This window comes from Tiliqua scincoides, chromosome 1, assembly GCF_035046505.1.
Source record: "Tiliqua scincoides isolate rTilSci1 chromosome 1, rTilSci1.hap2, whole genome shotgun sequence".
In the NCBI taxonomy this organism is placed as follows: Eukaryota; Metazoa; Chordata; class Lepidosauria; order Squamata; family Scincidae; genus Tiliqua; species Tiliqua scincoides.
In genome coordinates this window covers 107737817-107762161 of record NC_089821.1, presented here as the reverse complement: position 1 = coordinate 107762161, position 24345 = coordinate 107737817, and the positions used below count along the sequence as shown (strand labels likewise).

The 24345-nt window shown below is 39.9% G+C and overlaps 1 protein-coding gene across 2 annotated transcripts in view; it reads left to right on the top strand.

Annotated features, from left to right (window-relative positions):
• CHN1 (chimerin 1) overlaps nt 1–24345 on the top strand; it is a 118100-nt gene that overhangs the window by 52530 nt on the left and 41225 nt on the right. For both annotated transcript variants that reach the window (XM_066612265.1, XM_066612266.1), the window contains one exon: nt 14745–15033. In XM_066612265.1, coding sequence (XP_066468362.1) covers nt 14745–15033 — 289 coding nt within the window. The remainder of the gene's footprint in view (nt 1–14744; nt 15034–24345) is intronic.

Here is a 24345-nt window from a genome sequence, read left to right as displayed (position 1 = left end):
GTTGTAAAAAATGCGCACTAGATTGCTCTGCAAAGAACAGAATTTCCATGACAGATATGCAGTTCCTCAGCTTGCAAGTTGAAATGGGCTGCTCTAAAAGTAGGAAGTTTGAAAATTACTGATACAGAGGATTAAAATCTTCCACCTCACCAAGACCAGTGGGTACTGATTATACTGTAAAGAAACCTGGGCTCATTCTGGTGTGTGATAACCTTGTTTTGTTTTACTTTTTCAAAGTTTGAGAACACAGAATTGAGGCATTCTTATTCTCGGGAGGATTCTCTTAAAGGAGAAAATCTTGGAGAAAGCAAGCCCAACATAACCATTGCTTTTATTTATTTACTTTACAGAAGCAGAGCAAAACCTTTACAGTATTCCTGTGTTATGAAAGCAGTTTTGAATCACCTGCTCACAGGACTAACTTCATGGCATTTACATTTGGCATGCACAGCACAGGATGTGATTGGTAAAGGTCATTCTGGATTTTCTCAATAGGATCTTTATCAGATTGTGTCTTGCTGTCTTGTGTGCTCCCTGAAGCATTTGGTGAGCCACTGTGAGATACAGGAAGCTGGACTAGATGGGCATTTGACCTGATCCAGCAGGGCTCTTACATTATGTTTCATTCTCTACTTCTCCATCATCTTGCCACACTTCTGCTGAACAAATGTGTCATAGCCTTGGTGCCAAGCAAAAACTCATTTCAGGCACAAAGGCCTCTTTTACAAACAAATGACTGACTAACTATTGTTGCATAAAGTTTTATAGGCCAACAACCTTGTTTCGTCAGCTGTTTGAAGTAGAAATACCTAAGCTAACTTCTACCTATGCTGTACTGTTCCTTGCAGTTGTGTGAAAGCAGCCCTGAGGGCTCTGCTCTCTCTCTCTCTCTCTCTCTCTCTCTCTCTCTCTCTCTCTCTCTCTCTCTCTCTCTCATATGTACTAGCTGGATTATAAATATTTTTGATTTTTGTGCATCACCGTCTCCTGCAGCTGGAATGGCCAACTTCTTTAATGTGCCTTTCCTTTCCAATAGGAAGGAAACAGCAGGCATCTGCTTTCTTTCAACTCTGGTTGAGCATCTTCTTACATCCCCACCCCCTTCATCTTCTATCCAAGCCTGCAGTCTTATGTTTCCACTAATCATGGCATTAGCATTGCTTGCTTCTTGCTAGTATTCTTTATCCTTTTTCTGTGGCTGGTATTTTTTTTTGAAAAGCAGTTTCTGCATCATTGGAAGCACTATTACAACTCCTTTTCATGTCATAGTGACATGACCATTCTGTCTTGTGTTTTGCCAACAGTGCATTAACTAGATGTGAATCTGATTTTACATCTAAAAATATTTGTTGGATTTTGAATGGGACCTACTGAAATTTCCTGTCCATTACTGCAGCGTCAGAAGTGCCAGTTAAGGAGACACTTCCTATTGGCTCCAGTCAAAATTCAACACTTTTGACTTTTTTCAACTTTCTAGGCATTTTTCTTCCCATCATCATTGCTGAAAGTTTTTGCAAAGAAACTGTTGTCATGTCTAATTCTTGGAGTATATTTGATATTTCTGTGGTCCTTGCTTGGCTGAAACTTAAAATGGTTAAACTCAACCATTTGAGACAGGAGGGTTATCCCAAGTGTTGCTTTCATTTGTGAAAGAAATTCCACTTGTGGAAAGGGAAAGGTACCTTCTGTAGTCCCTTGTAGCTAATGAATATCTGCTCCTGTGAGTGAAGAAGCAATTTAGTGTTCAAGAATTATCAGGTTAATATCAGGATTTTGGAATTGGGTTTTCACTATTTAAGAAAATTGTATTTGGATCTTTGACAGCACAATCCTTTGTATTTCTGCTCAGAGGTAAGTCTCATTGAAGTCAGTGGGACTTATTCCCAGGAAGGTGTGAATAGGATTGCAGCCTGAGAATGCTAATAATGGAGAAATGTTGACTATCCATGCTTGTATATCAAATTGTCCTTGTATCCTTGCGATACAAGGACATCTGCAAGAGGGATCTGAAGGCCTTAGGGATGGACCTCAACAAGTGGGAAACCCTGGCCTCTGAGCGGCCCGCTTGGAGGCAGGCTGTGCAGCATGGCCTTTCCCAGTTTGAAGAGACACTTTGCCAACAGTCTGAGGCTAAGAGGCAAAGAAGGAAGGCCCATAGCCAGGGAGACAGACCAGGGACAGACTGCACTTGCTCCCGGTGTGGAAGGGATTGTCACTCCCGGATTGGCCTTTTCAGCCACACTAGACGCTGTGCCAGAACCACCTTTCAGAGCGCGATACCATAGTCTTTCGAGACTGAAGGTTGCCAATACAATATCAAATTGCTACTGCTTGTTGTATTTGTTTGTTTTAAAGAAACTAGGAACTCACAAAAATGAGATCATCAGCTGACATTCTTAATAGTAACCAAATGATAAGTATTCTTGTGCTTACAAAAGCATAACATATGATGCCTCTTTCTCCTTTGTTTTTCAAACATAATTTTTGAAATTAAGATTTATCAAATTTACATTTTTGTAAAGCTCATATGAATTATGAGTGACTAACAGCTGGAAAATCATTGGTGCTTCTTTCTAGATCTTCTGTCATATGTTGTTACATACAGGTATCCCCTCCCCCAAATCCACAGGGGATCCATTTCAGGCTCACCCCATCGATACAGAAACAATGGATAAAAGGGGACCCTATGAGTCCGCTTTGCTGTTATAACGTCTGTAAAACCAAGAAGCATGCCTGATCGATTGTTAAAGATAAAACAGAAGGTAATGAGCGTGGGGGTAGCATGGAGAACCACAGATAACAGATCCATGGATACCTTTTAGTGGGTTTTGTGGATATTAATATGTTCCTTCTATCTTTGTCTTAAGTCTTGAGATCTCACTTTCCTATAGGCTGGTTCTGTGCAGAAGTGGATATCTTTATGTCCATTGATTTCAGTGGAGCTAGGCATGACTGACTGCATAGGATTGTTCATTGCATTTGAAGTTCTCATAGAATGTCTGAGTCCCCAAAGCAGCAGGACTTGGTGCTCAGATATTACATGGTATTTAATTTAGGTTTAAGTGCATTATGCACTTGGCTATGTGAATATTTTGAACTTCAGTACCTTCTGTTGCTGGATGTCATCAGCAACAACTATAACTGTGATGCTTAGTTCAAATGACCACATAGTCATACATCTCACATTTTCCTCTCACAGTTTGAAAAAGGATTTGAGGCAACCTGAAATTCTACAATGCTGTACATCTGTGGTCTTGTTAGGTTGCCAACTCTCCCCTATCCATTCATGATTGGAAACTGGCTTAGGGAGAGGTGATGGGAGCTAATCCCAAGAGTGGAGTGATGAGTGGTATGTGCTGTGGTTGGCATGAAGACAACTGCCATGGATAAGACTTGAGTTCTAGTAGTAGTTCTTGTTATGCAACTTGCCCCCAGTGGTAATTTACATTACATCAGTGCACCCAGAAGTCCAGAATGCCATGATGATCAGAAGCACTCTTCAAGGTTCAGCTGGTAAGAGTGCAGATTCACACCTAACTGCTACTGTTCGTACTTTTCTATAAGTTCAGTGCTGCAACTCTACGGGTACAGGCATCCTTGTTTTACATGGATCAAATGGGTGCAGAACCAGACCAAGGCATGTTGATGCTCAAGGATGAAAATTCAGACGGTTTCTTCTTACAGTTCATAGCAAAACAATAAACTGAAATTGTGTTTTCAATAGCAGTGATTACAACTGTGAGTAATTGTGGTAGAGTTATCTTACCACACAGTCCTGTGTATTAAGAAATACATAGAAATAAGCCCCATTTGATTTAATGGAACTTACTTCTCAGGTTAGTAGGTATAAGATCGCAGCCTAAGACAGGTGAATTTCCACAGAAAGTAAGTGGTCCCTGGTATTCACAGTGTAGCTCATACATCACACCACATGTAGTAGAATGGAGTGTGGACTTCAGAGCAAAGACAAAGCATTAAAGTTTGAAGGGGGAAAAGAAACCCCAGGAAGTATTAAAAATTATTCATTCCTCTTTTTAAAATCAGTACTTCGAGTGACTTAATCATAAAAATACCATCAGATGTTTTTTTAAAACACTGTGCATTCATTAATATTGAATAAGAGCATTGTCAATTAATTCTTTGCACTTCAGAAGCAAAGCTTATTTTAAAAAAGCAGCTAGCCAAAGTGAATTATTGCATATGTAGCCAAGAATGCAAGTGAGAATAAAAATGTTAGAATACATTATAATGTAAATTAGGAATTCCTTACAGCTAAAGAAACAGGAAATTCCTAATTAATTCCAGAGGGTAAGAAACCTGCCTTTAAAGTTGGCTAAATAGTAGGACCCGCTTAATGCCAGAACCCATAACAGACGATGACACAATAAGACATCATTCCCAATGTCAGTTTAGCCGCCCTGGGTCCCGTTAGGGAGAAGGGCGGGATAAAAATAAAGTTTTATTATTATTATTATTATTTAGTGACTGGAAACTTGTTTAATTAGGATGAAGATAAAAAGAAGGCAAAGAGAAACTTTACTGGTGGTAGGTGTTAGTGCAAGAGGACTGTGTGTTCTTCTAAGACGATAGCAGCTGCTGCTGCAGCACAGTGTTGAACAGGTTACCATGGTTTCCTTTCTTATAAATCTGACTGTTGCATTTTTTGAAACACTGTATAAGAAAATAAGGAATTCTAAGGTGAAATGGCAAAGTAGGTTGATTGAAAATTATGGAGAACAGAATATCAGCCTCTGAAGTAAGTTGGATTTCATTTCAGGTGCTTCCTGTCAGGTGAGATTTCCATGTGACACGGGATATTTTTAAAGAGGAAGAGTCTTGAGAGGAAGAGTCCGGCCAGGATGCAAATTGTCAGTTAACTAACAGATCACTTGCAGTAGAGAGAGTCCTTCTAGGAAGAAACCTAGAAACTGTGTGGATTGTGTTGTGTGTGTGTGTGTACCTGCAGTGCTAAAAACTTATAACTAAAGATATTACTTTTGAATAAATTCTGTACTAGCAGCAGTAAGGAATTTTTTCACTAACATTAGTTTCACTGACTAGGCCAGAGAAAAAATAAGATTCTTACCAGATATGTTTTCCTGCAAGAGGGGGGTATCTCACACCCCCTTTCGCAAAAGCATGTGCACCTCTACCATCAGTGGGCCAGTTCTGAAAGTCAAATCACAGATACTTTTCAGAAAGAAATTCGGAAGATCATGAGCAAATAGCGATAAGGACTTCAACTGCAATTTAACAGCAAGCAGCATAGGCAAGAGATCAGCAGGTGTTCGTCATTTCAGTCACATCAATTTTGTGCCACATCTCTGATACACTAACAACAGTTTCTCATATTTCATTCAGCTTTGGCTATCTTGGTTCAGCAGCCTATGTGCTCGTAAAAATGCATAGGACTACGTAGTGTGGAGGCCAAAATAAAATAACTGGTAACTGCCCAGACTCCTGGTACTGGAACTCCTTTCACTCATTGTTCCCAGACCATTATTTCTCTTTTTTTTCTGGCATTGGACCATCCTTAACCAGAAGAGTACATGCAATGAAGTAATATTCAGGGCATTGGTGGAGCTCCCCAGCCTCACGCAAAGGTTCGTGATGGTGCTCCCTGCAGGCTGTTGCTGCTTTCCCCCTGTGAAAACCCCCCACACACACTCATGGAGCCTCACGCAACCCAAGGCTGCATCAGGGAAGCCTCTCTGAGGTTCCCCGACACTATAAACTGTGCTTCCGGGAAACCGGAAGCACAGTTTCCAATCCCATCAGGAGTCTCCAAGAGGCTTCTGTGGGGTCCTACAGACTTGTGCCCAGAACATTTGCCCCATATAACATAATGGGAGGTCTGCAACTGGTTCAGGGCCATTTCCAAAGTTCCACTTTTAGGTGCAAAAATGGCAAACTGACCAGTATTTCCAGTGATCTTTACTGGTGAGTTTGTTAGGCTGCAGCAGTTTTCTAGGAGTTTGCACTTAGTAGCAAAGCCAAGATTGCTATTATGAAATACCCTGAGAAAAGAGAAATTCCATCCGCCTATAGTTATGCCCATGATTTTTGCTCGAGGCAGCTACTTAATGGTGACTGGTGATATGACCAGTGCTGCAACTTATAATCATAATAATCTTCTGAACTTAATGAATGCGGAATGGTCACTTGGTCCCTCCCCCAGACTGAGATCCCTTTTGCTTCCCATATGGTTCTTGCTATGTTCTTGTTCTCCTTGCCACGACTTTGCCACCCACTCCCATCTGTCACTTTATTGTCAGTTCTGAATTATTTTGGCCAGAATTCCTAGATTATCTTTAGCTGTTAGCAACAGACTTCCACTTGTTCTCATATCATCAGCAGTTATTGCTGAGTTATTAAAAGATGGGGTAATGTGTTTTAATGGTGAGGGAGTGATTCCTACTGAAACTTTCTCCAATGCAGAACAAAGAATACTGCGAAAGTAGTCAAGGATATTCCTTTCAGTTAGTGCACACCATTTGACCTTAATAGGCATCTACAACAATTTGACTAACATGCAACATTGCCGTCTGTATTGCCATCTGATGACTAGCACTTGGCCAAGCAAATTACTTCTCTTTTGCAGTTCTTTTCACCCTGATGCACACACTAGTCAGGCTGCCATGTCCTATAATAAGTTGAAGTTAAACCATGGAATGGGATTTATTTCAGTTGCATGGCCATTCATTGACTCCCAGTGAAGTTTAAGACTTCTTTCACACTCCATTTTCAGAGTATGTCCTCATTTTTTACCTACGCGCAGCCCAGAAAACTGCATTGCTTAGCGACAGAACTCATTGAAAGCCAGTGTGGTATTGACAGAGTGTTGGATTTGGCCTTCACATCTGCATTCAACCACAAAGCACCCGGGTTGACCTTGGGCAATACACTGTCTTTCAGCCTTGCCTATTCCACAGAATTGTTATGAGGATAAAATAATGGGCAAGAACTTTGTGCTTTACTTTGAGCTCCATGAAAGAAGGTCAGGGTAGAACTGTAACTAATAAGGGTAATTGCCATAAGGAAGTTGCCGAAAGCAGCTCCCTATGGCAAATAATCTCTCCAGGTAGGAGCAGGGAAGTGCCCTCCTGCTAAGTGATGTGGTTAGATTCTTACAAATATTATGAGGTAGTTACAAATTGGTATAATGGAGAGACCATTTTGATAGTATTTGCTAACAGGACTTGCTAAGTAAACTTAAGGTATAGGAGATCGGAAAAATAAAGGTATTGAGGGCCATCCTACACATTATGTGGAAGGCCCATATTTGGCATTTTCAATGCTTTTTTATTTCTCGAAAAGCATTCAAGAGCAAAATAAACTTCCAATTCACAGGGGGGGCAGTGGGAATTGGGAACTCAACCTGAAGAAGCATCAGGTCTGATGCACTCTCCTTCTATTTCCTGTCCACTTCACACAGAAAGTAATCCTGATGTGTTAGTTAAACTGTAGCTCTACATATTGTTTCAACCCAGGAGCTATGGCTCAACTGTGGCTTACGAACAAGGACAAGAACCAGGGTTTTATCGTGGTTTCACATCTTGGTTTGTAAACATAGTTAAACTGTAGCTCCTGGATTTGAACAGCTTGCAGAGCTGTAGGACACAATCCTAACCCTTTATGTCAGTGCTTTCCAGCACTGGCATAGCAGTGCCAATGGGGCATCCTGCAGTTGGGTGTCACTCACGGAGGCCTCCTCAAAGTAAGGGAATGTTTGTTCCCTTCCCTCAGAGCTGCATTGCCCTTATGTCAGTGCTGGAAAGTTCCAGTTATGGAGTTCCAGTGGTGGAAATTTCACATAATGTCTTATTTGACAATGACTAAATGACTTGCTATCATCTGGTGCTATGAAAAATATTAGCATGGCTTCCTGTGGTATCATGCTTGTTCTAATATGTACAGTTCTAAAAGAAATTGTGTATCTTACAATGTACCACTACTTGATTCTTTCCAGACTATTCTAATATAATTTCAGCACCATCGATGGATTTGTAGCAAAATAAAATGGATATATGCCTGTGGTTCACCAATACCAATAACTTTCTACCACTGCAGGAGTTTAATTTTAAGTCCAGTGAAATATGTTAGTAATTAGGGGCAATTGATAGAGACATACCACTTTTCATTTAGGTCTTCTAATGTGCAGGGGGGAAATATATTATGCAAATGTGACAAAGGATGGAGAAAAATCAAGGACACAATGTTAGAAAAAACCAACAAATTATTGTTCGTGTTTGTCATAGTTTATAGGTTTTGCAGTAGGCAGAAATAGCTTCACAGCATTCAGCCACTTCCAGTGTGTGACACATGATGCTGCAGTAGTTTCGATCACCTGTTTATACCAGAAAGACATATTTTTCCTGCCTGAAAATGGGAAAGGGTAACAGGAGGAAATCTTGCAGTAAACTTGTGTATCCTGTCTGGCCTGACTTTGCCTCCTTTTCATTCACCTTACCAGGGACCCTGAAAATTTGGGTTGATAATTTTAGGCCCTTAGATGCAGGCCTGGCTATACAGTCATGCCTCAGTATCCAAGGGGGTTCTGTTCATGACCAGAGCTGTGCTCCAGTCACATCTGGAGGACCTTTTGAGGGCCAGGAAAACCTCCCAGACCCTCAGAAGGTTTTCTAAGACATTCAGAAGGCCAAAAATTGCAACTTCCCGTTTTCAGCCAAAAACGGTGTGCAGCCTCCCCAACACTCAGAAGGCCTTCTAAGACCTCTGGAGGGCAGAAAATAACAACTTCTGGTGACTGACCAGAAAGCAAAGCCCCACCTGACCGCAGTTTTAATGCTTAAAACCATGGGTTCCAAATCTATGGATAAGAGGCGGGACCTGTATTATTACTTTGTATATCGAAGGGCATCAAAACCAGTGTGTCTTAAAACAAACATGCAAAAGTCTTCTGCTTAGATTCTTATTTTGTTAGTCTTTTATGCACCATGTACATTGTGTCTCTCCACCCCAAATTTTCTTGGAACAATTGAAGGTATCTTCATATGTTCATATGACAGGAACTACTCAGGCATGGCGTGATGTCATTTCCCCTTTCCCGTGTTCCTTTGCTGAGCTATAGTGGAGGGGAGTGTGACTGATCAGGAGAGAGATCTTGGGGTGCTGGTGGACAACTCAATGAAAGTATCGACCCAATGTGCTGCGGTGGTGAAGAAGGCTAATTCCATACTCGGAATCATTAGAAATGGTATTGAGAATAAGAGAGCTAATATTTATAATGCCGTTGTACAAATTGATGGTAAGGCCAAACCTGGAGTATTGCATCCAGTTCTGGTCGCCCTGTCTCAAAAAGGATGCAGTAGAAATGGAAAAGTTGCAGAAGAGACCAACCAAAATGATTACTGGACTGGGGCACCTCCCTTAAGAGGAAAGGCTACAGTGTTTGAGGGTCTTCAGTCTAGAAAAGAGGCACCTGAGGTGGGACATGATTGAGACATACAAAATTATGCACAGGAAGGATAGATATAGATACACTCCTTTTCATCTCACATAATACCAGAACCAGGGGAAATCCACTAAAACTGGGTGTTGCTAGAGTTAGAACAGACAAAAGAAAATATTTCTTTACCCAGTGTGGAACTCCTTGCCACAGGAAGTGGTGATGGCATCTAACCTAGATGCCTTTAAAAGGGGATTGGACAAATTTCTGGAGGAAAAGTCCATCACAGGTCCATCACAGTCATGACAGGTATGTGCAAGCTCTTGATTTTAAAAGTAGGCTGCCTTAGAATGCCTGATATAGGGGAAAGCACCAAGACACAGGTTGTGTCTTATCTTGTGTGCTCCCTGAAGCATTTGGTGGGCCACTGTGAGATACAGGAAGCTGGATTAGATGGACCTTTGGTCTGATCCAGCGGGGCTCTTCTTATGTCTGGGCTGCAGGAAATGTGGACTTTGAACATTTTCTTGATCTCCCATGTTCTCAGGATGGAAGAACTTAAATGTTATGTGCTCAAGTCCAAACAGTCTTCCTTGTGACCTCCCTCTTCCAGTTTGTGTCATTCATTCCATTCCACTGGTCAGCCAGAAATATAGGATAGCACAGCAGTTCCAAACAACTTTGATCGCAAGCGTGTAATTTGTTTTAGGTCCGCTGCTTGCAAACTAATGCACATGGCTCCATCAAGAATTTTTTGATGTCATTGTCAAAGTCCATTTGTTATGTTCTTGGAGTGAAATTTTCCATGAACCACAGTTAAGAGATAAGTATATACATTATATACATCTAATTTCCTGTTCAATAAACAAAAAGCAGCATCCTTCACCAGTGCTTTTGTTGTGATTCTTCATAACATAGTAAGATTTATTATATGTGAAGAATTGTTTCCTGGTTGCAAAAAGTTAAATGAATTCAAGAAAAATGTGGTGCATAGGGCTGAAAAGCAATATTTTAATAATGAATTATTGTCGATAATGGCATTTATGTAATGTAGATAATGGCATTTATATAATGCGTTTCAAGTGTTCAAAGCACACACATTATCTGATTAATCCTTGTAATAGTCCTGTAATGTAGGTTAATATTACCAGCCTCATATTTTAGAAAAGAGGGAGAAAAACAGTGAGAATATTGATTATTCTGGTCCGTCTAGCAAGTTGAGGTGTATGTGTATTGTACATGCACATATATATATACACACCCCTCACAAGAGAACAAAATTTGTACATACTGTGGTGTCTCATTGATTCTTAGCAGAGTCTTTATCCTGCCACCATGAAAACCTAGATTACATAGGGGTCTTTTTAAACCCAGCTTTATTCCTGGGACTAAAACCACCCTAAAAGTGCTGTAAATTGGTAATCTTAAATCCTCGACTGAAATGATAGAGCAGTAGAGACTGTTTTGGGCTACAAGGGGTGATTGCTTTGATTTTGAGTTCTAACTGGAATACAAAATTATAATTCACCAACTCCCTTAAAAGATTATCATATTCTTACTTCTTTTTTTGCTTATTTTACTAAGAAGTTAGTGGATGAGATGAACATGTAATTCAGCTACTTAGAACAGCGGTTTTCAACTGCTGTGCCACGGTAGACTGGTGTGCCATGAGACTGCCTCAGGTGTGCCACGGGGCCAAAGAGTTAGGCGGCGGCAGCAGCTGCATGCGTGGGAGAAGCGGCAGCTTGGAGCCTTGCACGGCAGCAGGAGAAAAAGGGGAGCCATACAGAGATTTGGACACTCCTGCTGTTGCTGGTGCCTGCCCCATGCGCTGATTGGGCAGCCAGCCAGCCAGGCAGCCAGAGGAGCCTGGAAGAGGGCGGGTGGGAACGTGGAGGGGGTGAGAGCAAGCCTGAAGGTGGAAGCAGGTAGGAGCCAGAAGCAGCTGGCTGGAAAGGATCCTGGAGAGACCCTTTTCCGTGCCAGCAGTGCCCCAAAGTGACCCTGCCTGTGTTGCCTCCCCTCGAAAGGCTTTGGCTTTAAGGGTATGGGCCACAATCCTATCCACACTTACCTAGGAATAAGCCCCATTGACTATAATAGGGCTTACTTGTGAGTAGACGTACAGAGGCTTGGTCGCATTCTTTCTTGAATACATGAGCAGGCAAGTGATGTTTTTCTTCCCCCCCACCTCCTCCCCTCATAATTGCAGTTAACCCTTTTTACTGCCACTCCCCACCCCTCCCTCTTCCCTACCTTCTAAAGTCCATAGTCAGTTGCCTCCCATTCTCTCTCTCCCCCCCCCCGCTCCCCAGTGAATCCTGCACTTGTTTCAGCCACATCTCCTCACTGCTCCCCCCAGTATGCTCCAGTATGCTCAGTCTCATCTCTCTTTGCCAGCACCTCCTGGCATATCAGCTGATAACAGTTTGAACAGACTTGCTTCAAAACATTGTTGCTCCTTTCCAGAAACCACGTACACCTCCCTCTCCAAGCTTCTTGGGAATTTCTTTCATTGTCATGTAATGATGTAAGGCTGCAATCCTAACCACACTTTCCTGAGAGTAAGCCCCATTGAACAAAATAGGACTTACTGCTGAGTAGACCTGGTTAGGCTTGTGCCCTTAGTTATATTAATTTAATTAAATGTAACATAATAATGTAATTAAAAACTAGTAGTGTGCCTTGACAACTTTAGTGCCTTGTCAGTGTGCCATGAGCTGAAAAAGGTTGAAAACAGCTTACTTAGAACAACACCAGATGTGTACATTATTGAGCAATGTGATCAGATGAAAGTTTGTTTTTTTTACAAGTAACAGGGTCACAAAATATGCTGAAACTACAGGTGGGGTAGGGTAGTTTTTTATACTTTCCCCTCACCATAGTTTTCATCCTGATCACCACAACCCCACCCCATACACTATTTTTAGATTGAAAACAAATTGGTTTCATAGAAATTTGTTGGTTACTTCATCACATGAGATCCAATCAGTACTGGCTCCAGCTCTTGGACGAGATGCCTCCAGTGGGTCTACCCCCAGACAGTGAATATTTCAGAGTGAATTCCTTTCATTTTTCCACCTCCCACAGCTCTATTCTCTTGTGCTCTCCCTCTCTTCTCATGTCCAGACTGCATGCTTACTGTTGTACATTCTCAGCACATGTAAGAGGAGCATGTGGTGTAGCTCTTGCTAGATAGATCACACATATTTGAATAACATCCTGTCCTCCCCACCCCCCCAATCTCAATGCACATAGAGTATAGCTAGCATATCTGGGAGAAATCTACAGCCCATTCCTATCCAACTTTCCAGCACCAATACAGCCATGCCAATGGGGCACACGCTGCATTCAATGGTGGTGAAGTTACAGAAGGGAATATTTGTTTCCCTTACCTTGGGGCTGCATTATGGCTGGAAAGTTGGTTAAGATTGAGCTGCTAGCCTAATAATCTAGGGCAGTGTTTCTCAAACTGTGGGTCAGGACCCACTAGGTGGGTCTCAGGCTTCCAGGTGGGTCCCCATTCATTTCAATATTTTATTTTTAATGTATTAGACTTAATGCTACCATGGTATGTGACTGCATCTGGGGAAATGTTACAGACCTGTACTTTTAACAAGCTACTATGTACTATTCTTTTAACAATGATAGTCAATGGGACTTACTACTGGGTAAGTGGGGGTAGGATTGCAGCCTAGGATTGTTAAAACTATTCCTGCTTGATGATGTCACTTCTGGTCATGGCATCACTTCCAGTGGGTCCTGTCAGATTCTCATTCTAAAAAATGGGTCCCAGTGCTAAAAGTGTGAGAACCACTGATCTAGGGATATAGTAGGGCTCCAATCCTATAAATACTTACCTAGATATGTATAGATAGATATAGTAGATATGTATAAGATTGTGCTGTAGGTCATACTAATTTTTTCTAGGAAAGGATGAGGTTTTTATAGGCAAACATTCAAACCTGTGAGTCACCAACCAGAGTCTGAGTGGTCCAGAAAGAGTCACAAAACTTGATTCTGCTATGTGTAGACCAGATGTATGCATGCTACCCTTAAGAAGCAGCAAATGGTGAACTTTTGCTTTTCATTGCTACACTGCTGAACAGATTGTGTGTAACAGCCTGGTGTCTAGTAGGTCAATATATCATGAGTGTTGGTTTTTGTTTCAGTAAACCTTCAAATGAATGCTTAGTTTGGGGGGGGGGGGAATATTCTTTAAAAGCATCTGCATTCTAGGTTGCATCATTGAGGTAGAAGGAAGTCTCCAAGAGAAAAACAAATATCTTTTCCCTAGAACACTCATACTGGCAAGACTGACTGCCTCAATTCTTCAACTGTCAGTGTCCACCAGGTGAGTGGGTGGAGACTGCTGTGAGCTAAAGCCTCCCAATGCATGTGAAATGATGGGACTTACCATGCAAGCACGTGGTTAGTGCCAACAGAACCTGCTGCTTCTCTGGCCAGTGATTTAGCTGTTACTAGAGTCATTGGTGAAGACTGTTTTTGCCTCCATGTTCTAGGAAGCAAAAAATAGTTTTGAGTGTGGTCCAGTAGCCTGCACATCACATTCATGTGATCAGCTGTAGACATCCTAGTGCTCCTATTTAAAAACTGGAAATTTCATAGGTGTGAAGATGTAGTTTGCTCTTATGACAAAATGCAACTTTCAATCCCGACTGCCAGATCAGTGGGAAGAGAACTGCCAGCTTATGACAAAGATTTCCTTGAACTGCAGACTTTAATAAACTCAGCACAAGGCAGCTTTCATACAAAACTTGAAGAGTTAGGACGTGGTCTTTGGCCACGAATGACGAATGCTTGTCCTTGTACTGTCCTGTCCCACATTGCTGCAGTTTTGGCAATAGTTCTACCCAGTGTAATTGTTGGCACTTAAGCACAACTGTACCCTGAATGACCTCTTCCCACAGAAAATCAACAGAGGGTAGTGATATAGAACTGCATCAGATTTTTGTATTGATATTCGGCAACAGAGAATCCTCTATTATAGGAACTTTTCCTTCACTGCAAAGCAACAGAGCATTGAATTTTTTTAAAGTGCATTTTTATGTTGTCTATAAGATAATCAAGTAACTAGAGGACAAATGATGCCTTTCAAGGCTAAACACAACTTTGACTTTCTTTCTATAGTTTTATTAGATTCTGATTTGTGCACTGTGGTTGAAGCTGGGAATTGAAGCCAAAGACTGTCCATTCTGTATTTCTCATCCAGACCATACACAGAATATACCCACCTCAGTCCTTTGAGAACGTTTATTATGTGCAAAGTTGTCTTTCTCAAGACGAAAAATATTATTTTCTTCCATTGAGGCAGATTTGGAAATCAAACCCGAAACTTCAGGCTCTACTATGATGGAAAACACTTCGTTGGAGAGAAACGCTTTGAGTCCATCCATGACCTGGTGACAGATGGATTGATTACCCTTTATATTGAAACCAAGGCAGCAGAATACATTGCCAAGATGACCATAAATCCAATTTATGAACACATAGGATATACAACTTTAAACCGAGAGCCAACCAACAAGAAACAGACAGTGCCTGTGAGAGATACACTTGATGGCAAAGAGTCTACAGGAGACAATGAAATAGTAGAAAAAAGGGTAAGTTATTCAGTTCTTTTAAGAATTATACTGATCATAGCTTATCTGTGTTGAATATCAAAATTATTCTACAAGCAAGTGAATATATAAGATGTGTGTTAGAAATATAAATAAGCGCATTTTAAAGCATAAAACATGTTTATTTCATCCATAAAATTAGAAAAAAGAGACACAACTGTCCAAACATTTAAATACATACTAAGCATTCCTTCATCTTTCAGGTATTTGTTACTTTAAATCTGCAGTCTTTACCTGAAAGATACCTGAAATCTTTACCTTTCACTTTACCTGAAAGTAAATCCCATTAAACATAGGTGTTTCACCTGAATTGGGGACTTTCTTCTGAATGAACATGCGTAGGATTGCAAGCATGATATGTTAAATCTATTGGTTATTTATTGTAAAGATTGTTCCCCTACTGATCCACTCTGAAAGGCCTCAAGCTGCCTAGTAAAGATTAGGAATGAAGTTTGCTATATTTATTGTAGTACAATAAAAGTTGCTTAGTTAAAATCTTATTATTGAATCAGAATAATCTTTATTGGCATACACCCCAGTAACAACATCCCAGCAAGAAGTATTGCTTATTCACAACTTTAGAAGTAATGTTTAACACGTATAATGAATGGGGGAGTTTTGGTGTTGCCCATAGCTTGGAAGTCATTCTTATGGCGATTGGAGTAACTATCAAAATAATCTATAAGAACTCTTTATTTCAACCTAATAAATTTCTTTATTTCAACCTAATCAAGTGCTTTGTGAGTTTTTAATTCATAAAATGGGTAAATATTTCCTTAGGCTGCAATCCTTTCCTGGCAGTAAACCTCATTAAACACAATGGGATTTACTTCTGAGTAGACATGCATAGGATTGTGCTGTCAATTGTTCTTGGTAAATTAAATTTTAAATTGCAGGCAAGTTACATATGGGCTGTCCTCTGTTGGGAAGTAAGATGCGTTTTTGCTGGATATGACTGCAAATTATTGATGTATTATTGAAGGGTACTGTGATTTCCAAGGCTGTAAGCTATATTTTGTATCCAATTTTTGTTTCAAAACCCTTCTCTTTTGTTACAATGATCTCAATAAACAAACATGGAAAAGTTCTTTATAGCATTTTTTTTTACTTTAGATCCCAGACTCTAAAATGGAGAGATTACAAAAAATGATCATGATCTCTTAATGCTGCTGTTGCTCTCAGTCAGAAATAATAAATTCAGTTAGTAATATTTTTCTAAAGAATATTCAACAATTACAGTCCTCTTGTTTGCAAGCACCAAAGTCTATTTAAAAAGAAAAAAGATTATTTTCTTTCTTGCACTCATTGCTAGTTCATTTCCTTTTGTCCTTGCTAGATCAACATAGGCACTCAACTGTCTGTTCTTGCCCTTTAATTAAAATGACATACAGGAAAATAATGCCATCACAGCTGATTCCAATTAACCCTTCAGTTCCTTATTCGTCCATTCTGCTAAGCAGAGTTAGAGGATGTGCATTTGCAGAATGCTCATTTAACTCTCGGGCATTATGTGCTGTGGAGAAGAACTTTAGGTTGCCAGCTACAAAGCAAAAAATTGGTGTGCTGGTATGTAAACATTAATACAAAAAATAAACACTGTCGTCCTACAAATGCACTTGTTAGTCATTATCAAGTACAACATCCCAGCTCATCCTAAACAGAGGTTTATGTAAACTCCTCCCTTGAAAAAAATTTGCTAGTGTTTTAGAAACTCTCTTCACTTTATCAAAGCCTCTTAAATGCTTTGTCTGAGCACAAACCTCAATTTAGGTAAAATTCAATGTCAGACTAGACATAAGGTGGAAATTCTGTAACTGAACTTTTTGGCATTATTGTCTTTTTCAAAAAGTATCTGTGGGGGATCTGATTGCTTTGCTAGAAAGGTTTGAGAATATTTTCTTCTCCATAGCAACTTGGGGGGAGATTTCAGTCAGGGAATTGGGCTGGGGACAAAGAGTGAATCACTTTGTGTCATCCTTTCTGCCATCTTGCCACTTCTTGGAAAAAAAAAATGTCATAAGTTCCAAGCACAGAACACCCATGTAATTTACGGTTTGGCGCCTAATGGCAACTATCCAAGGAGAGTTGTCAGTCTTCTAGTTGTCATTTCTTACAATGCAAAACAGGCAACAATGCTAGGTGATCTGATCATTCCTTAAATACAAAACTATGTATTGTGATGAAAGGGTTTTTACATTCCATGAGAATCCTTGCAAGTAAAGATATGTGCTACAAAGTCTAAATCCTTAGCCTTGCCACCACCAGAATTCTCACCTTATAACCAGCTGCTCCTGAAATTCCAAGGGTAAAGTACAGGAAAATTAGTCTATCCAGTCTGTATCAGCCTAACATCTGGATTACCAATCTGCTTATCTGAGTATGAATCTCTTCTGTAATATGATCCAACATCCAGGTTGCCTCCAAGAATGTGGGTGCTATGTGTTTAAATCTCCAATGGCTAAACATGTGAAGCTTATTAACCTTGGAGATTTAATAAAAGACATGAAAGCAAGACTATCCTGAGTGTAAAATAATAGGGTATATCTTTTTTTTTCCAAAGTTAATGTGCTCCAGGTAGTACAATAGACTCTTTGACTTAAAGATGTAAAAGATAAATAAGATTTGAAAGCACTTCCTTTTGAGAACAGGAGATTGAAGACAAAATTTGGTTCTCCTTCTTTTAGAATAAAACATCTGCATGAATGCAAGTAACAGGATCTCCAGTGACCAGAATTTAATGACCAATACATGCCCTCTGGGTTATCGTGAGTTTAAGTGATCACCACTCTTCTTACAGGAAACTGGCTTTTTATTTTTTGGTCAAGGTGGAGAGAATTTCTAGCATAAGAGTAGCATGGCAGGCTGGTTTATCAGTGGGGAGAGGAAAAGGTAGTCTCTTTGGAATCTCATCTCTCCCACACCCTTTTTCTGTTACCCTGCAGATGCCCATTCTCGTCTGATCTTGGAAGCTAAGCAGGATCAGGCCTGGTCAGTACTTGGATGGGAGACCGCCTGGGAATACCGGGTGCTGTAGGCTTATACCATAGTTTTTCGAAACTGAAGGTTGCCAATCAACCATTTCTCTAAGTAGAGTTTTATCTTTTCATTGTCTTTGCAGGAAAACAGCTTTAATTTTCTGCAGTTCATGCTGGTTTTGGCAAATGAACACAGCAAAATTATTAATAGGTTCAGATTCAGGTTCATCTCACCACATATCATAGGCTAAAATTGTTTAGTTAGAGTCTGAGAAGATTTTTTTTCTGAAAACTGTCTTTCAAAAAATTCATTTTGAATTAAATTCAAAAATGTGTGTCAAATTCTGTAGATATCAATACATAATTTGATGTAGTATCTAGAGTTGCATTCAATTAACACCTAAAGCAAAATGCAAGGTGAAGTTTTGAGCAATGCCTGGTTTAGAGTGGGGGAAAATGTTGGAATTTGGGAGGAGCTTAAAAGGCTTTCAGTGAGATGCCCTGTTGCTTACTATCTGCCTTGGGAAAAATTCTGCAGAATTTGGAAACTCAATGTTCTTTGCATTTTATTAATTATAGTTGGTCCTAAATACAGGTATAACCTAATTATCTACGGATTTTTCACCCCAGATTTATTCTAAATGAGATGAGAAGGGCCCTTTAAATTAAAACAAAAAGGTGTTTAACAATAGCCTCATTAACGTGAGAGGGGGCAGCCAGCTGAACAATCCATCAATCATTCTCTCTCCAGGCACTTAGCTTCAGTCCAAGTCAAGCGACCTCTTCCTTTTCCCTGAGCACGTGAAAGAAAGATAATCACTTTGCATTCTTTCCCAGCACTGCTCTCTGGGTGAAGGGAGGGGTTGCTGGCTCAGAGTGAAGCCCTTCTAAGCGTCTGGAGAGAGACTGATGGATGGATTGTCTGCCTGATGACTCTGTCTTACATCACAAAGGTCAGCGAAGCTGTTTTTAAATCACAGACCAAAGGGAAATTGTTTTTTAAATGGTTTTGGATTTGCTTTAATGCGATTTTTGCCATCTGGGTTCTGCCAACAGAACCATTTTTTTTTCGAGTTCTGGGAATCGAGTCCCTCAGAAATAAGGAGACTCAACCTGTAAAATATTGCCTGATCTTGGATTCCACAAGGGCTTCACACATCAGTGTTACTTTTAATTCACACATCATACAAGAGATATTCTTGATTGTGGACCCAAGTTGCATAGCACCAGGTCTATACTAGTCTAACACATAAGATTTCACCAAAGATTTCAAGGAATGGAATCTTGTGTTTGGATGTTGCAATCCAAAGGAATGGAGAAGCAATTTCAATTTGCAAAATTTCATATTACTTCTTACCCTTATCTCCTTGCCTATTGCTTTCCCATCTCACCTTTTCTTTTGTTTTTCTAGTAAAGAACAGTAACGTCTGACCAGAAATGACTGAGTGTGTGTTTGCAGTCATTCGCTGTTCCCCAATAAGCACGTATTGTACTTCATAGAACCCTGGTTTGGAAACTAAATTGTAACTACCTACCATGGTGTTAAAAACTATTTCTATTGTACCCGCTGATCTGATTAAAATTTGCAATAAGGAGACCCAGGTAGATAAGCAAAACAGAAAAACCTGATAGATAAAATAATATCTTTATAGCATTTAAAAATCATTGTGTTCAACTTTATGGCAGTTTGTCGTGAAGTAGCAAAATAAACAATTACCTTAATTGCAGTTAACAGAACTTAAATGCCTGTGCTTGGTCACTTCCACAGGATTGTGACTTGAAACAGATAGCATCAGCCATTATTCAAAGCATGATATGTAGTGCTTTGTACATTGAGGCTTTTCCACTTCCTCTTTCCATTGTTGGTCCCCAGGAGATTTGGAAGACCTCCTGCCTGCTGATGTTTCAGGAAAAAAGAAATTGACTGACTTTTTGCTTGTGTGCTATATAGGTAGGGAGGAAAGAGGTAGGATCCTAGCTGATGTGAATGATTATTTACAGACTGGTTCAGTTATGAGTAGTATTTGACATCACAGTATATGATAATATCAAAACAGCGATAAATGTTTTCTTGAACCCAACAAAAGGAAGCTGTGTAACTGTGTAGAGACTGAGTGAAGGTGTGCGACTGAGAGTTGTGTGACAATTAAAAAGCACCATTGAGAGTTGGTGATGGGGATATATCTTTTTCTCCATAGAGCAAACGAATATCCTTTGAGAAAAACCAAGGGAGGGTGAGTGCGGAGAGTAGCACCAGCCTCACATGTATTTTGGATATCAGTACTGTGCATGCAAGCTGCAGGTTATCTATCAAATGTTTTCAGTTGTCAGATGTGAGCTGTATGACTTTACCCTTGCTGTGGACAAGCTTGTCTGAGGCTCTGCCTGTACATCACGTAAACCCTCTCATCATCTCAGGATCACAAAGCGGAGAAAATAAATGATGCTGAGGGAGTGCTTTGTAAATTGTTTCACCCATGGATTGTACATCCATCGTGTATACAGGAGGTCTGGTCTAGAGGGTAGAGCCTCCGTCTGCCTGAAGATAACATCCACAAGGTCGCCAGTTCGAGGCCACCGGCACCGTGCGACCTTGGAGCAGCTGACAAGCTGAAGCCGAGCAATTCCATCTGCTCTGAGCGTGGGAGGATGAAGGCCAGAATGTGAAGCCAGATCGGAATGAAACTCCTTGAATGTAGTAGTTCTTGAAAGAAAGAACCTTCTTTGAAATTGTAAAAATCCCTATTTAATAGGGATTTAATAAAGCCTGCCTATGTAAACCGCCTTGAATAAAGTCTTGAATAAAGACTTTATTCAAGAAAGGCGGTATATAAATACCTGTTATTATTGCTATTATTGCTATTGTTATTATTGTTATTGTTGTTGTTATTATTATTATTATTATTATTATTATTATTATTATTATTATTATTATTATTATTATTATTATTATACAGTATCCAGTTGGGCATTACAGTTCACACAACCAAATCCTCCACGTGATCACAGTGCCCCACCATCAGTAGATTTGGTAATATGGAAGCCCACTGAATGTATGAAAAGGCCTTAGATTTTTGATAAACTGGTGCTACCAGCTGTCTTTTTGCAGACAATCTTGTCCTTGCTATTGCTACTTTCTCTCATTTGCTTCATGTTTGCGAAAGGAACTATTTGGCAAAATCCTTCACATCGCCATGTGGGTGCAAGCCGACTGAGGCATCATCTCAAGGAAATAGCTATTGACAAGGCTAGGTCACTTCTTTGTGGAATAAAGATGACAGTTTTGTGACCCAATTTCACACAGCACTACTAAAGTGCTTTTATTTGGAAAAACTAGGAAATCCCTACCATAAGTACCTCCGCTGAAGTTGCTAAAACGGCAGCAGATAAATAGCAAAAACTTTTAAACTGAAATACAGTACATATGAATCTCTTGCCAATGACATAACTCTTTTTTGCTTAATTTGTGTGTGGTTTATCATTCTTTTCCAGCAGTCAGAGCGTTAAATTATTTTGGCAGAGACGTTGGTTAGTGATAGGCGAATAGTCACTCTGAAATGCTTTGTCCAGTCTGCAGTTTTCATTTGGTGTTTCTGAGCAGCCAGCTTTGATAACTTTCATCTAATTAAATCTATAACAAATAATGTTTGCAGTAGCAAAAAACCTCCAGAGCTGAATCAGCTACATGAAGTGAAGAACTGCAAAATTAATATGTCAGATAAGATTTTTAACTTGCACATTTATGAGAATCTAGTTAAGCTCAAAGAACATTCACATGTCTATGGAAATACTAACAATTATGGCTAGTGGTATTATTTTTACAGCAAGGACCAAAATATTGTGTGCTAGACATCTTCAGAATGGAATGGCATGTTGGGTGATACCCATGAATCATATGATTAGATCTGTGTTAGCTTGGGGAAATATTACTTAGGCTACAATTTTAACCACACTTTCCTGACAGTAAGCCTCATTGAACAAAATAGGACTTACTTCTGAGTAGACCTGGTTAGGATTGTGCCCTTAGGCATTGTTTGACGTCTGAAAATTCATTATGATCATAATAAATATGCAGTTTTAGTCATAGCAATGACTAGAATTTGAACTTTGAATAAAAGATGCATTTTCCAGTATGGCTTCCTGTCTAGATTGAACTGATGTTCCACGGTTCCCGTGCAAACTAAGTACTGCACCTAGCCAGGTGCACCTGATTTGTAGGCTCAGAATATCTGTGCCTTTCTTTTCTTCTTTGCAAAAATGCTATTGGACACCATTCTGTAACTCCTTTATAAGGTGGCGTTTTCCTTCATTGCTGTGGACATGACAGCACCATATATGCATCTGTTTGCACACTCTGTTTAAACACAATGGTGAATAGACATTTCCTTGCTAGCAAGATGCCTCTGTGTGTTAATTGAGACCTCTGAGCCCACAGGATAGTACTGGATTAAATCAAGAACTGCTGAATAGTATGGATTCATCCTGGCCCTCATCCACATGTTGTGGCTTAATCCAATTTCCAGACAGCCTTCAGGAGAATGTGTACTTGGAACATTTTCTAGTGAGCAGTTACAGTGCACCAAATTGTTAGCCTTGGGACAAACGGTTTTGAGAATAGAACTGCAGGATGAAAGGATACCTGTAAAGCAATCTGCCATAGGTATTTGCATGACCTATCTCTTGGCATCATGGTCCTCTGATTCTAAACCCACTTATCAGCAGGCCATTCAGCAGAAAAGGATGGGAGCCAATGAACCATAATCAACTGTAAATTGTAACCCCTGAGCTTTTTCCAGAAATTATGTGGAGGAAAATTTGAATCCCATTGTAATATATACTATGTTCATTCTAATTGGTATACAATATTCTGATACAATACATTGTTCAGTTTTCATTTAATGGGACATTTCCCCCCCCCTTAATAATATGCTATTACATAGACAACCATAGGTATTATTTAGGTATATATGTGCATTTGCCATTTTGAAGTCTGAAGGAGCAGTTAAAAAAATAAAAACTTTCCTGTGATCAAAGTGAGACTAATTTATGTAAAATTTGTAACCAATATTCTATAAGCTGCCGTAACCCAAAGCCACACATGAGAATGGAAATTCATTAGCTTAAAACTATCTTTTCATATTAAATTTTTTTTTTCTTTTTCTCATCATTACAGCAGTAAAAGGGTGACCTTTTCCTGTCAGGTAGTTTTGTTCAGCTTTTTATTGGCAGTCTCTAGAATTAATTTTCCAGGATCCAGAAATCATTTTCTGCTAATATGACCCTAAAGTGTAATTGAAAATAAATCACATTTTAAGAAACAGAGGAGAAGAAAAACTGACAACTAAGAAATAAGCATGTCAAAACATAAACATGCTCTTTACCAGAGAAGGAAAGGAAAATAACAGAATGATTTATGTTAATACTTACAATTATTTATGATATTTCAAGGAATTTGACAGGGTGCTGTGTAATTATATGAGTTTAAAGTTAGTGCCTTGGTTCTTTCTACTGGTAATTGAACTGGAAATATTTATTTTCTTGGAGAGCCAGTACAGCTTAACAGAGAAGCCATCAGCAGGTTGGAAACCTGGGTAGATATGTATGCGTGGAGGGGGATCTTGATCACACCTACTGCCCCCAAGCTCCACATTTTGATTGAAACTTCTGCACCAGGGCCTACACATGTGTAGGCTCTGAATGTAAGATCTATACTTTGCAAAAATGCAGGGTTGATACGTTTTTAGAGCCTGCATGTATTTCAGGTTTACACATGTAGGCTCCTATGCAGCAGTCAGAATGTGGAGATTGGAGGGTTGGGCACAATCATGCATACATTCTAGCCAGTGTTTGTGCATGGCTGCAATGTGGAAAACAACCTTAGTTTCTATAACACATTTTTAATTAGACTTCTTCTCTTGGGGAAAAAAAATGGCAAGGCCTTGAAGAAAAATGGAGAGTGTACTGCTTATGGAATGAGCCACTTGCGGTGGCAGGAAAATCCATTTATCCTGTTATCTGCTGGGGTCAGGTTCCTGGAAAACCCAGCCAATACTGAATCAGCAGATACGGAGTAGTGGATCCTATGGGATCAATTGAATTAGGAGGAGGGGTAGCTAAACTGGTCAGGATGGCCGCCACAGTTAGCCAAATAACAATTGTGTTCCTGCGGATAAGCGAATCGACGGAAACCAAGTGCACAGTTTCCGAGGTTTGACTGCCGTGTCTTCGCTAGAAGGAAAAGAAGATTGAGGAGGACAACACTGCTGTCCTGGCCACAGCAATGAAAAGTTATACCTTAGCCCAATCCTGAGCTGCCCTG